The sequence below is a fragment of the Epinephelus fuscoguttatus genome, linkage group LG15 (assembly GCF_011397635.1).
Source record: "Epinephelus fuscoguttatus linkage group LG15, E.fuscoguttatus.final_Chr_v1".
Taxonomy (NCBI): Eukaryota; Metazoa; Chordata; class Actinopteri; order Perciformes; family Serranidae; genus Epinephelus; species Epinephelus fuscoguttatus.
Window position 1 is genome coordinate 17,512,946 of NC_064766.1, and position 14,792 is coordinate 17,527,737.

General features: G+C 40.8%; 2 protein-coding genes across 3 annotated transcripts; both read right to left on the minus strand.

Moving 5' to 3' along the window:
* Positions 1 to 89: 89 nt before the first annotated feature.
* On the minus strand, positions 90 to 5,467 carry cib3 (calcium and integrin binding family member 3). 2 transcript variants are annotated; one of them, XM_049598958.1, is made up of 6 exons: positions 5,417 to 5,467; positions 4,059 to 4,093; positions 3,589 to 3,700; positions 2,967 to 3,114; positions 1,263 to 1,458; positions 90 to 121 (listed from the first exon to the last, which is right to left on the minus strand). In XM_049598958.1, exons 1-6 carry the CDS (start codon positions 5,465 to 5,467, stop codon positions 100 to 102), a joined length of 564 nt encoding a protein of 187 aa, XP_049454915.1. In that variant the 3' UTR covers positions 90 to 99. The 2 variants fall into 2 exon arrangements, with proteins under 2 accessions (XP_049454915.1, XP_049454916.1); XM_049598959.1 differs by lacking the exons at positions 3,589 to 3,700; positions 4,059 to 4,093.
* A 5,859-nt stretch (positions 5,468 to 11,326) lies between these two features.
* On the minus strand, positions 11,327 to 13,894 carry LOC125902521 (anti-dorsalizing morphogenic protein). The gene is made up of 5 exons (XM_049598951.1): positions 13,231 to 13,894; positions 12,990 to 13,126; positions 12,750 to 12,869; positions 12,450 to 12,639; positions 11,327 to 11,987 (listed from the first exon to the last, which is right to left on the minus strand). The coding sequence occupies exons 1-5, from the start codon at positions 13,523 to 13,525 to the stop codon at positions 11,563 to 11,565; spliced, it is 1,167 nt and encodes a 388-aa protein (XP_049454908.1). The 5' UTR covers positions 13,526 to 13,894; the 3' UTR covers positions 11,327 to 11,562.
* Between the last annotated feature and the right edge of the window lie 898 nt (positions 13,895 to 14,792).

Here is a 14,792-nt window from a genome sequence, read left to right on the forward strand (position 1 = left end):
TGGTTGAGATACCAGGACTCCCCCACTTTCCAGACACTGCAGTGTTGTAAGTCCATCCTTGGGTGCAAATTAAGAAACTCACATGGTCGCTTCATTTCTTTATATCCTGATGTGGAAGGTGCTGTGAACAGAAATTAGAATAGTTTGATTTCCTCATCAGAATTCAATCAAAGGGGCTCTATGCGAAATTCAGAGCACACAAGTTGTCTGCACACGGTATTCAACATGGAGGTGACTGAGCTGGTGGCTAGCAACTGACGGTGCTAACTCCATAAACAGTGCTTAACAATGGCAACAGCGCTGACAAAGCTAACGGTGCTGACTGCTGTCCCAATATCAGCGGTATTAGCGCAGTGCAAAGTGGCAGCAATTAGCTAGTTAGTGGGATACAGGCATGGGTGTGCAATCAGACTAGATTACAACACCACATGCACAGACGAAGCGTGACTTCATTCTCTGGTCAGGACACCATTACTCCATTATATCTTTACATAGCAAATAGTGGTTTGCTTCTGTATAAATGCTCTGAATGTCGCATACAGAACCTTTAAAAACAAATTCAAGGATAAGACAAATAAGTGCCAACACATTCTCACTCTGACCTCATCACATGACATTTGGTCATGGACTTTCCACGCCCACATATGACAGGCAAGGTACCCTGGGTGCGTTGGTTGTTGACATTCTGGGACGCCGTGTCAAGTTCTGCCTGTTACATGCATTGTCTTCTTTCAAGATACACTTCCTTTTTCACAGGAAATTTAACTTTTATATACAGTCTCTTTCAAAATAAATGCACTCAGTCTGTACCGCAAATTTACTTTTTTTTCCTTCAACAACAAACACATGCTTGGTTTTAGGAAAAAAGAACAAGGCTTGAATCTTACAGGACACAAACACCGTCTCTCGGACGAAAGTCGGTGTTTACTGGACCCATCCACCAGCCGGCCCATCCCACTCAGACTTTAGTAGCCTTAACTTTCGTCCTTGTCCCACCACGTTTCCCCCTGACGCCGCCATTAAACTATAACGGGGACGTATCATGCCAACATTTAAGGACGTCTTTTTTGTTGGTTTCTGTCGCCACAAGTCACTGCCCAAGCACCGGATTTCAACGACTTCAGAGTGAGACCAGGCTCTCAGTGCACATTAGATTAACAATCAGTGACTACAAAATATAAAATAAATGTGTTCTTTTGTCTTGTATGTAGGTGGGTTTCTGCTTCATTAAAGCTTCCAGTTAATGGTTACCATTGTCCTACCTGAGGAAGTCTGGAGCTCGAACAATCATGTGCTGGAAGTCCTCCAGTGACAGACGCCCGTCGTTGTCCAGGTCGGCCTCATCTATCACCTTTTCACACACCATCCTCACCTCGTCTTCCGTCAGCTCATTACGGGTCAGCTTGTTCAGTGTCTTCTCCAGGTCTGACTTGCAGATAAAGTCATCGTTGTTGAAATCTTGTAGAAAATGGAAAAGAAGGAAACATCTTAGGAAGGAGCAAACATATTTTGATAATCAGTTAATCATTTAAGTCATTTTTTCAAGTAAAAATACATCTTATTCACAGCCTCCTGCTTCTCAAATGTGAGTTTGTGCTGGTTTTCTTTACATATTCACTCAACACACCCAGTCCTTCATTAGAAGGGTTATTTCAGGTGTGTACTCATCATAACACAGCTGTGCTTTTACAGTGTGTCACCTTTAATGGTTTTTCCCCTCCATTGTTCTGAATAATGAATGAACAGTTTCCTTGACCCATGACCAGGCGATGTATATGAAACGTCTTCATCCATCAGCACTTGTTATTTAGGGGGGACACTGGTGCTGAGCACAAACTGGGCTTTGACCAGCTCCTTGCCTCTATAATGAGCTGGTTAATCATTTATAACATTCCATGCGCCATCCGTCATGCTTACAGCTCCAAAGCCCTTCAACATGCCCCCTTTTCGTATGCTTGTACCATTTTATATTCAAAGGTTTCCATGTTTCATCAGCGGTCATTTAACTTACTCCATAATTAAAATTGATACAAGAAATGAATGATTTAGTTGCAGAAAGGTGGTTTGACTCTGGTATTGGGATGCTTCTTTACACGTGTCATAATGAAAGTCCTCTATTTTCATGTATTTATTGGGGGGGGGGGGGATGCACACTTTAAATATTTAGGGGGACATGTCCCCTGCATCTCCCCTGGAATCAGCACCTATGGTAACAATCGTTCGTTCATTTTCCGTAGCCGCTTATCCTGTTGGGGGTCGCAGGAGGCTGGAGCCTTTCCCAGCTGACATTGGGCGAGAGGCAGGGTACACCCTGAACAGGTCACCAGACTATCACAGGGCTGACACATAGAGACAGACAACCATTCACACTCACATTCACACCTACGGACAATTTAGAGTCACAAATTTTAACCTTGGACTGTGGGAGGAAGCTGGAGAATCTGGAGAAAACCCACGCTGACATGGGGAGAACATGCAAACTCCACCCAGAAGGGCTCCCACACCCCGGGTTCAAACCAGGAATTTTGTTGCCTTCCTCAAATGCTCAGTCTCATTGTTTGACAAAGGGAATAAACAAACCACACAACGGTCACATGACTTGAACGTTGCCACCACAACGAGGCTGTAAAGCGTGTTCAGTGTGATTACATTCTGTAGTCTCATATTGCCAGTTATTAGCAACCTTCTTTTTAAAGACACATAAAAGCTTTGAAATTCAAGATTGGGGTATTTACTGATATATTTTATGTCCTAGAACAACATGTGAAAGTGTCTGAAAAAAAGCTTGTATGAACCACAGATCTTATTTCAGGCATCTAACTAAAATCCCATTTTAAAAAACACATTGACTTTTGAGATGAGGGAACCAGGAGTGCTGTGGTGCCCCAAAAGATAAACAAATAAAGCCTCTCAACAAAGCACAATAAAAAACTCCTTGTTTAACTGTACCATCTCTAATATTTTACCATATATTTTGAAAGCGTAGTAGGCCTTGAGGTCACGTGGCGCCATCTCACTCAGGACTGAAAACATGTCCAAGAAGTCATCCAGTGTCATGTTTCCCTCTCCGTCTTCAGAGAAAACCTCAGCAATCCTCTGCCGAAAGGGGTTGTCCTGGACAGAGGGGACACCAGTGCATCTATAACTGTCCAGTTAAACTATTCAGTGCTGTAAATCATACAGAACTATGAAGTGGTGCTTGTTGGATGTAATGGCGTTCACGTGCTCCATGACTGTGTGCTTTTATTTCTTGTTCTTTTGTTTTTTAAATTCATATAAGCTCTAAAATTTGGAGTAATGAATGACTATGAGGGGAAAGTAAAGTCTAGCTCTCCCTTTCTCAGGACATGTCAGTGACCGGCGTGTTAACACATCTGTTTACCTTGCTGTCATTGTGTAAAGAGGCATATAATTGACCCATTTCCAACAAGTGTGTCCTGAGGGACTCACCAGCATCCTTCAAGTTTAAAGGAGTCGGGTAACATATAACGTTACAAAGAATTCTGTCGATTAGTTGGCCATTAATTATGGATTGGGAACACAGGGAGAGAGCGGGTCTGCAGGGTGTGCGTGGGCCAGTGGGTCTACCTTCAGCTCTGGCATGCTGCCAATCAGCTCATATGGTAGCTTCACATCTGGGTGGCTGGTGTAGTCAAGGGGAACGAGCTGCGGAGCCAAATCCCGGTAGCGGTCGAACAGTCTGGGGAAGGTTTAAAAATTTACTTTCAATATTAAATTACAAGATATCTTCCATATTACGCAGTGGTGTACTGTAGAGGCGCATCTGGCTGTGAAGAAAAAAGTAAAAGTGAAAAAGTGAAAACTACTCTTCATCTCCACTCTATTTCTCTCTGTTGTGGTGGAAAAAGTTTCAGCACAGTAAAAGTCCTGAAGGCATGATTTTAAATACCATGTGCTCTTAACGGTAGGCTGCCCCACAGTAGGACAGGACTGCTGATACTGTAGTTTAGAGTTACAGTGTAGTATTGTGCAGAACACAACAAAATTCATGAATGTAATGTGTGTCCATTTTGATATCAGTGAAATGATTTGCTCACCTGAGGATTTCTTTTCTTGTAAAATATGTGCAGTCCTGCAAAAACAATCAGATCATGGCAAAAGTGAAGTTAATGTTAAGAGCAGTAGGATGCAGTTCTTATACAGTCTGGTGTTAAATGACTTGTTTTATGCAGTAATGGAAGAAGTACTCAGATATTTACTCAAGAATGGCAGCACCACACTCTAAAATACTTGAATACTAGGAACAATCATATATCTACATTTTTACTTGAGTAAAAGTCTGTAAGTGTTGCAGGGACACCCCAAAAAGCTTTTCATAGGTGTGGCCAGAAGGGGCCACTGAAAATCTTGGGGTTGCACACCAACACCAAAAGCCATAACATAATTTTAGGGATTCTTTTGTACTGTTTAAGTACGTAGGCTTAACACTGTCAATATGAGAGTTAAGGAATACCATACTGATATACTTTGGTTTCTTATTTTACAGTTAATAATTGTAATTATCCTTTGTGCATAGACTTCTTCAATTAGACTGGTTGTCCCTTTCCTCAAAAACACAAATGCACATTTTTCATTTAAAGGAGTGCATTGATTGTAAGGACCAAAATATTTAATGGGAACAAGCCTTCTTGAGTTTAGGAGAGACTTGTGGGTACGTAAAGAACCCACTTTCAGTCAGGACCCCTTTGAAAATGGCCATGCCAGTTGTTTCATCGCCAAAATTTTGCATAAATTTGGAGCATTATTATTTAGGCCCATTCCTGATAAGCTATGCCAACATGGTAAGTACCACTGGATGCCTTTGGTTGTCTAGTTTCCCATTATAACACTACCTTTGCTTAAAAAATGAGCATGCCACAGCCTCTTTTAGTTAACAACTTTATATACTTTATGGGTAGTTTCATCTATAACAATGCATCATATATGCTATGATAAGCATAATCTAAATCTGAAAAGTACTTCTAACTGTAAAATAAATGTAGTGACTGAAATATAGTGGAGTGGAGGTATAAAGTAGCATCAAATGGAAATAGATTCAATTAAATTAAGCAGAAATGCCTCAAAATAATACTTAAGTACAGTACTACAGTAAGGTAACTAACTTCCACCAGTGTTTTTGTATGCAAACAAACAGCAGAATTCAGATAACACTTCACCACTTCAATAAAAGTAACTCCAACCACTGTCACTGACTTTGAACCATGAATTGCCTCTGAAGTACTGACTGTAAAATGTCCAATCTGAACAGCAAAGTTGGAGCATGTGACATAAAGTCTGACAAGTGTATTAACCTTGTGTACAGATGCCGGTAGCTCGTATTGATAAGAGAAGCACCGTTTAAAGTGAATGAGGCTGCTCGTCTCCCACAGAAAGACAAAACAGGATTTACACCAACCTGATAGGCATCTAGCTGCTGTGCTGTAAAGATGGTCTGTTTATTCCCCATGTCTGAGCGAACAAACGCCAAGCCTCACGTCCATCGCTGCTCCAGCATCAAGTGCTTTTTTAGGGTGTGTGGATATGTCAGATATGAAATGCTGGGACAAAAGGAAGCCAGAGCCAAAGAGGGGATCGAGTGTCAGGCTGCCACCGGGCCCTTTGGTCCCCATTATAATGGCAGCATTTCATCGTTTTCTCCATAGTGAATAGCAGCCCCTTTGACAATGGATAAGGGCTGTCGTTCAGCATCATGCCAAGTGGTATCAACCCCCTTTAGTGCCACTCTATGGCCAACGCCTCGGTCACAGCTCAGGTTACACTCTTTGGAGACAGGGTTTTGTAGTGGGCAAATAGACTTTTTGATGGGAGACAACTTTTGTTTCAGCGGAGAAACACAATATTGGATAATTATGCAGTTATTGAGCACATTTTTATTTTCAGCTTTAGGTCAGGTATTACATATCTGACCTATAACTAAACTTTAAAATGTCTGTTGTGAGTGGCAAGTATTACTTTAGGCACTGAAATCAAACTTTGTCTTTTATCCTGGCTTTATAATTCAAAATAGCATTAGCACTCAGTGACTAATGCATTTTCCACCTTCAATTCATTCTCGTGTATTTAGCATAAGCAGTAAGGGAGGCATTAGGTTGAACATTTACACACAAAGAAAGGTCTAATGTAAAATCAGCTCATGTGTTTTCTTTAGAAACTCTCACATGGAAAGGTTTTGTCAGGGCAGGCTACGTCGGCGGCTTTCAGCCTGGGGGTCAAAAGACTTAAAGAGGTCATCAAGTACTTCTGTGACATAAAATATATATTCTTTTCAGATTTTGCTTCTTTCCCCTGAATATATTCAGCCCAGCATCTTTAGGAATTATGTCCTGATGATTCTGTACCTGTACCTTACAAGGCAGGCAGCCATGCTGGGGAGATCAGGGCGGTGGATGAACGTGTACTGTTGAGAGTCTAACGTTCATGCAGAAGATCAGTCTTAATGATCAGCAGTTCATGTTTGTTCTGTCATAAAACTCAACCACAATCTTTCCGTACCTTAATCAAGTGTGTTACTTACCTAACCCCAACAAAAACCTTTACTACAATTCCTTTGCCATGACCATTATCTTTTCCCACCCTTAACTATACCACAGTTTGCATGCACATACATTGTAGGAAGCAAGAGTTTGAAATTGGTGGTTTTAAAATCTGAAATATGCTACAGTATATAGCAAGCTGATTGTCTCATAATGGAAAGGTGTAAAGTTTAGCAAAAACTTAAATTAATCATTATTTGAGTGATTGAAAATGTTTTCATTGATTTTCTGCTGCTTATCAAAGTCTTAATAAATTATATAATTAGGAATTATTGTTATATTTTGATGTAAAAATAAGTAATTCTGGTCTAAATAATCTCTACTGGTTTACCCTCATACTTAAAAGTCTTAAATCTAACTTGGTGAACACTGTGGAAACCCCTGAAACAATCCAAGATTCAAAGTCAACTCATGTCGACATTAAAGCCAAATAGACATTGTATTATTTTAATGGGCTAGAAACACCACTCTGTTTCATACACTAATCGACTAGACTAATCACATCCCACTGATATGGTGAGAACTTTAAAGGCTTTATGTTTTACAGTGTATTCAGTCTTTAGTTGATGTGTTTTTGCGAGAGGCTCCTTCAGCAGCCTCTACCTGCCGTGAATCATCTCTGTTAGCTTGCTGATAGGCTGAAGGGTTTATATCCTCTTTAAGGGAAGCGATATGCCCTGAAATGTTGCTGTTTTGCGAAGTGTAGAACCACACAGACACGCCGAACTTAAGTGCTGTTTCCAATTGCCATTTCAAGCAAATAATGTGATTAACACACATTAAAAGGTGTGTCACCCAAGGGTCAGTGTTTCATGCTGGTTAGATCTATGAAAATGCCAATGATTGTTTAATCATTGATGGCCCAGGGGAAAGGAAGAGTGTGGCACTAATAAAAACAAAGACATGAAGTTTTGACTTACACTAAAACCAGTTCAAGTGGCAATAGGGAACTATCTGAAGCTCTCCAGCTATTTTAAAGGTTTGATTCAATGATTTCTTTCCTAAAGCTGACAGAAAATGAAAAGGTAATTGTAGTTTTTCCTTCAGCTCCAGCAGAATGAAGAATGCTTGAGGACTTTTTGGCTACATATTAAAAGGGTCAGCTTTTAAATTACTTTTAAAACAGATTTCTGTCTTCCTCCTTCTGCGTTATTACTTCTTAACCATGTTGTGTTTTTGAATAGTGTGTAGTTTAGTATCTTCTTTTACAAAATATAGAAAGTCTGTTACTTTTCTTCTTTTTTAATATTTTATACTACATTGGAGAGGTGTTATGAAGAGACATATTTTCTAATGCTATATCGACACATTAAATTTCCTCCCTGTCTTTTCTTCTGCAGGCTATATTGAGTGTAGGGGCAGAGTATGGAGGAGACGCCACCCACCTGTAATGGTCTGTCTAAGCTAAGTACAGCAGTAAACATTACAGATGTCCACAGTACCCAGTCATGCCAGGAGACTTCTGCATCCTCGAGTTTGGATTCTTCACAACAGAATAAATGTAATATTAAAGGTTTTCTCAGGAGAAATGCTTTTGTTCTTCTCACTGTGGCTGCTGTTGTCCTAGGTAAGTCTCTTTATGAAATATTTGTTGAGGTTTAACTTCACCGTCTTTGTAAAGTCTTTGAATCTCAATGTTGAATACATAGTTCATACATGGTGTTCATTTTCATGCAATGTTAGTCTACATACTGTGTTGGATATGTAATTCTGGGATGAAACTCCTCCCATGTGTGTCTATCATGTCTCCTTCCATAGTCACCAGATTACTCTACCTAAGTACTGTATTCTGGGCATGAAGATTGCCCTTGTTTCTCATAGTATAATGCCAGTTTTTCCAGCAGTGCTCTATGTGTTGATTGCGCAACATTTGGTATTTTCTGTCATTTGACAGATGCACTGACATCATGACCTTAGTCTATGTTTTTCTGAGGGCTTGGCCCGGGCTTTGCTCTGCAATCCAGCAAAATGACAGCCACCAGAGATATAAATACTTCACCTTTCCTGGAGAGCTGTTGATACGGACGCTACAGATGCTGGGGCTTCCTCTTGCACCTCCAGTCTGATTACAGGTGAGATCCCCGAATGTTACAGTCAAATGGCCCCACACACGCCATTGTCTGGCTATGTGTGTATGTATTGTAGTGTGTCCTGAAGAATCATATCAACCTTCACATCAGCCATGTAGCCCAGATGAACCTACCTTGCAAAGAAAATGTTTAATTCAGTGATGTTAGTCACCAGGAAATTTTCATCTCAAGAACACAACATGTTTTTGTTTTTTGAGGCAGGGAACACCAGAATTTTTTGAGCAACGGACATTTAATTTCCTGCAATCTGGTTAATTTTTATGCACCAATTTGTGCCTTTTCTGCAGCAATATATGGTGTATATATCTTTAATTTTGTCATGTTTTTACTGGGGGGAGGCAAATGCTTATGCCTGAAATACTGAGGGGGGCATGTCCCTTCTATGAATATTAGCATCATCATTCCAGTGTAATCCAAAACAGCCACACAACCGCTAACTACAGCCTAAAACTTGACTGTAAGGTTCACAGGGGTAGGATTTATTGCTGGGCTGTGGTAGTAGACTGCATTACATTGTACAGGTATATTGGTAATTCAGCATATGTCTTAGTTTTAGTTTATTATGTTCATATATAGTGTGTTTGCTATGTGAAAATGTTTGAATAAGCACAATGCTTCTTCTTCTATATTGCCCATATAGTATATGTCAAACAATTTTTTTGTGGTTTTAATTTTGCAAATCCACCTAAAGCATGGAGTATCATTTATACGATGCAGTTTCTTTTCATTTCAGGAATGTCACCTGTGGAAAGGAAGGCTTATGGGAAAATGGGGCTCCAAGCTCTCTGCTATTACATAATTGAATGAAATACAGTGAATACCCTCATATCTGTGTTCACTGGCATAGTCCTAGTCTTGTTCTTGTCCAGCCAGAGAACTCAACCAGGAGCTCCTCAGCATCCTCTGGTGGTAAAGTGAAAGCTTTGCAGACTATAGATGCCTTTCTGGATTTCAATAGGTGGGCATCAAAATGGATCAATTGACTCAATCATACGTAAACTTTCAGTCTAAGCTAACCTGTACTCTGTTTCTTTGCTTTGCAGGAACATGTTTCCGTCAAATCTGGTGGCCGCTTGTTTCACGCAGGTGAGATCTGCAGTGGTCATGGATTTTTGTGTGTGTTTGTCAGAATGGTTCCTGTCACCAATGATGGTTTTTGTCTTTTATTTAGTATAAAACAGTTTGTTCTGAAATCAGAAGTCTTGGTGTGGTCAATCTGCAGACTGTTTATATGTGTATAAACAGATATAGTACAATGTCATGCATATTCTGAAAGAGATTAGACTTCCTTAACTTGTGTGTGGTTGTGGACAAGTCACACTCATGTGTTTCTGACCTCAGAACTTCCTGTTTGTTGATAGAGGTTGTTTGATGGTGACCACCAACGTGCTGCGTGACTGTATCGGTGTGGGTGTTGTGCAGCATCTCTGCAGACATGAGCTGCAGAGCTCCAGTCAGACAGAAGAATGCTTAGTGGAAAAAAACAAAGTGAAACCTTCTAACTGAGAAACTGCACTTTTATTCAAAACACATTATGGCACCAAAGTAAACATATCATATATTTCTCTTAGTATACAAGGACAAATAACTGTCTGAAGATACTTAATTCCCACATTGGAACAGGTAGATTATAGATCACTGGTTCCCAACTGGTGGGTCATGGACCAAAAGTGGGTCGTGGGTCCACTCTGTATGGACTGCAAGTGACTCATGAATGTGTCAAATTTGTAAAAAAAAAAAAAAAAAAAGACACTTTATTTTGAAGTGCAGTGAATTTCCAGCACAGAGCAACCAGATTATTGCAACCAGACGATTTGATTGCATGAAAACTTTATAAAGCTTTGAAATACAATAGTTACTGTAGCCTACTGTAAATGATTTTGCTGCCTTTGTCATTAATTAGAAGACATTAATTTCAGCAATATTTTAAGCTTTACAGCTGTTTTTAACAAAATAAAAGCAATGTTAGAATTAACAATAATCCTGAAAACTCAGTATGATCTGACCCAATGTAAAGGAATTGTTATGATAATGTCTTCCTCTTCTTAATCTTCGTCTTTTACCTGTAAATTTTGACCAGAATCTCTGGCTTTTTTCACAATGGCTTTAATCAAAAACGACTGAAAACCCTTTAAAATCTGCACCATGTTGTGAGAAACTGACATTTAAAAATAGCAAGACCTTTTCGATTAAACCTAGCTGTTTAGTGGAGCCTTTGAAGGAAAATACACACCCTGTGTATCCCCATGTCGCTATGATATTACCTTTCCTCCTGAAATACCAAGCCTGGTGATAACATAAATGCAAGGAAGATGGATCCATGCTGTGACTGAGGATTAATTTACTTTGAAATCATCTGGTGACAATTCTTGTGGTTGGAATTTTGTTAAGTAGAAAACTAATCACTGAAGGAGACTGCAAACATTCTTGTGTAAATACAGCAGGGATTGGGAGGATTGTTGTAGCAAGAATTGTGAAGGTGTCCTTTACTTTGACCAAATGTTGACCACTGTGAAAGCTAAAGAATTTGCTTTTCTGTCATGTCAGTCAGTAACACTTTAGTTTAGACCTTAAAATAATGTCACATTTTTGAGTGTATGCCAATAACTTCATTCTACAGTCTTTTGTTTACAGCATTTATTCTGACTGTAACAATTCACAACAGAAAATTTACACATTCACATCTTTCACACGATATCACTTCCATCACTGCCATATATTATAATTTATGGATATTTACATATATTACAATGCCACCTACTGTATGTGACACACTGCACATTAATCATTACTTACATTTGAGTTTTAAAGGGCAGCTGGCTATCAATGTAACAAAACTATTTACATTGTATTTTTTAAGTATGTCTAAGCATAAAGTAAGTATGTCTATGTATCCCGACACCAGTGACTAGCTGATGTCAGTGGCAGCCGCAGCTTCCAGCCACCATGTCATTATACTGTTTCAGCACCACATTCTCATCATCATCAAAATAGAGCAAGTTGATGGAGAAGAGCTTGTCCGGCACGCAGCACGGCGTCTCAATGCCTTTGATCAGCTTCAGGGCGTTGATGATGGACTGAACGGTGGCGTGGTTGGTCGGCTTCATGTTCTGACCTAGAGGGAAGGGGCAGGAGCCTTTGCAGTGGTAAGCATTGTAGCCTCGGGGAGACACAATCCAGCCCGACCAGCCGATCTCCTCGAAGTCGACGTAGAGGGGCAAGCGCTGGCAGGGCGAAGACGCACCTTCCTCCTCACTGTAGTCCACGGAGCGGGCGCTGCGGGAGGATGGACCTGACATGGGGGCCAGGGCCAGGCTGGAAGAGGCTGTGGAATCATTTGGGTCTGGTGAAGGGAAAGAGAATATTTTGTAAGAAAATACAGCATTTTATACAGTATCTTTTTCTGACTTGGGGTCCAGCAGGTCCTCTGAAGCTGATTTTTCAAAACTTTTTATCTTATTTCTTTCCACATTACACTCACTCTAAAAAAATGTGTGATTGTCCAGTTGATGAAGGTATGGTTTTTAGTAGCCAACTAGCATTGAACATCAGACTTTCCTATAGAATGTGTCCAATAACTGATGGTACAATTATGTGTTTGTAGAGTATAAAATGGACAGAGATTTGTCACAGAAATTCAAGTCATAAAATGAGAATGGGGGGTCCACAGCCTCCCCAAGGCCCCATAAATTGTACCTACAGCCCTGCTCATGTGGAGTTAGACCAAATAAATACCTGACCTCTGTATGTTTTACTATCACTGGACATAACTTAATCAATCAAATGACATTACTCTAAATCTCACCTGTGCTTTCAAGAGTAGTAGAGCGGCGGCCATCGTCAGTAAACAAGACCAGCATGGGCTGTTTGCTCTGGTGGTGGTTGCGTCCTGAAGCAAAGCGGATCAGCTTCAGATCCATCTGGCTTCCTCCCAGGGTCCGAACCACAACATGGAGCCCGAGGTTGCTGCCTTCATCTATCATCCAGGAGCGGACCTTCACGATGAAGTTCACATTGTTCAATTAGAACACAGAGTTCAAGCAGTAATGCTCAAAAATACACCCACAGAAGTTAATGCAGGCCTCACAGAGAAGTGGGTACTTACTGCTTGTGTGATGGTGAACACTTCCCAACCAGTAGAGTGGACTGGGATGAGTCGAGAGGACAGCAGCTTCTTTCCCTGTGTGTTGTTTTTGCTGGTGTGGAGCAGCTGATAGACACTAACCTGAATCAAACAGAAGAGATGTGGGGTTGTGGTTATGCCCAGTGGAGAGATGCATTTGGGTGGATTCACTGTATTTCATTCAACTGTTCTGTTACTATAGTTTTATCTGGTGGTACATACCTGGCAGAAATGGTGTCTGTTGAATGTCAGTGTTGCCTGAGGTCGCAGCTTGAAAAGATGGAGCTCTGCAGTAAGGATCTTCTCAGTTCTGGCAACTGTGGACAGATTGAACCTGAACTCCACCTGCTCACTGCGCACTGCAATGGAAAAGTACATCATCAGAAAGCAGAACAAACGGGACCACACTTCATTGACTACAGTAGTCAGCAGCAAATAAATGCGTGCACAAATCAAATCTTACATTTGTCAAAGAAGCTGCGCACAGTATTCCCCTCCAGAAGATACGGGTCTTTGGTCACACCGTCCACATCAGCAACCGTGTTGTACAGATCGAGCATGTACTGAGGTGGCTGCTTGCGTCCATGGATAGCAGGGGGGTCCTCCATCCCAAAAACTTCCAAAAGTCTCTTGATAGCAGCTGAGCGTACTTCCTCTGACTCATTCTCAGCCATGAAATGATTCTCCAGGTAGCTGAGTGAAGGCCGTGCAGCGGCGGTGCACACCAAAGCGGTGAAGCTGATCACAAACAGCAGCATCTCTGAAGCTTGAGTTGATTCCTTGTGCGTCCTTGTCCTCGAACCATACAACCTGCCAGCAGCTTGGAGCTGGAGTGACTGCAGGGTCCTGGAAGCTCGACTTTTTATATCAAATGCGGCCCTTCACTCTTTAGTGCCCCCAAAGCCTTGGTAAACAGCAGTAAAGATGCTATTTGGTCGCAAATGTAAATCACCAATCAGCGAATATAAAGGGAGACTAATGGCGGCGTTAACAAGGTGTGAACCCGACTGTAGATTTTAGTCAAGCCCATTGTCCCAACGTCTGGCAATAAAGGCTCAAATAAACTAATTTCAGCCTTTGAAAAAACTTGGTGCTTACTGACCAGTGACTTTGCTGTTCTAGGATATATTTTCTCTGATGTATCATGTTATAGTGGATGCGTGTAAAGAATATGAACAGGATATACTTGGAGCTGATCTCTTGAGGAAGTGCACTCACCATGGGAGGTAAACTGCGCCTAAATGAATCCATTACTTTAGAATAATGGGCACAGTGTCTTAGGTGGAAACCAATTACTTCGATAAAGAGACGGGTGTCGCTGGCTACACGTCGCGAGATTTACATAACCGCTTATCCAGTTACAGCTGGATAATCTGCAAATTTGCAGTCTGATTTTGCAACAGAGCTCCAACTGGACTGACCTGCGATGGTTCAAGCTGATCTGGTGCTAAAACAATACTGTGACTTCCAACCAGTTCCTTAATTCTTCCTCATAAAGAGTTTTTTTTTTCCCCTATAAAATATACAGCAGTTCAATATAAGTCTATCTGAACATTGCTTTCAGTGTGAATTTCCTGGAGATTTGGGTACAGCACAGTATACTGATACTGGCATGTGCGCTGGGAATTTTGAGTTTCGCTACAGGCCACCACCGATACAAAAATATATATAAATTAGATAATTATTGTTAACCCTGGACTCATAAACATTCTCTTCTTTAGACTTTATTTTATTCCCCAAAGCCAGCTCAACCCTTTCCCTTACAAATGGCTCACTGTGCCATTTGGTCACTTTGATCTTTACGCACGATTACGCACGGGCAAAAAACAGACTGACACTGAAAAAAGTTTGTTTCCCCCACTGTAATAAACATTTAGGACATCAAAGTTTTTTTCTACATGACACCTTGTAGGCAAGTCATAAAACCCCTTCTCTTAGGATGAGAGAAAAACAACAACAGAAGAGTTGTTTCACACGTTCATATCAAAATAAGGAGCTATTACCGACCTGCACGTGTGTTTTTTT

Bases quoted from the DNA above. Each gene is read 5' to 3' on its own strand.
- cib3 (XM_049598958.1), bottom strand. From the start codon at position 5,467: ATGGGGAATAAACAGACCATCTTTACAGCACAGCAGCTAGATGCCTAT. The intron at 3,701-4,058 runs GTGAGCAAATCA...AACCTTCCCCAG, and splicing joins ACAAGAAAAGAAATCCTCAG to ACTGTTCGACCGCTACCGGG. The intron at 1,459-2,966 runs GTAAAATATTAG...ATTTTCTACAAG, and splicing joins CTACGCTTTCAAAATATATG to ATTTCAACAACGATGACTTT.
- LOC125902521 (XM_049598951.1), bottom strand. From the start codon at position 13,525: ATGCTGCTGTTTGTGATCAGCTTCACCGCTTTGGTGTGCACCGCCGCT. The intron at 12,870-12,989 runs GTATGTACCACC...TGTTTGATTCAG, and splicing joins ACAGACACCATTTCTGCCAG to GTTAGTGTCTATCAGCTGCT. The intron at 12,640-12,749 runs GTAAGTACCCAC...TTCATCGTGAAG, and splicing joins TGTTCACCATCACACAAGCA to GTCCGCTCCTGGATGATAGA.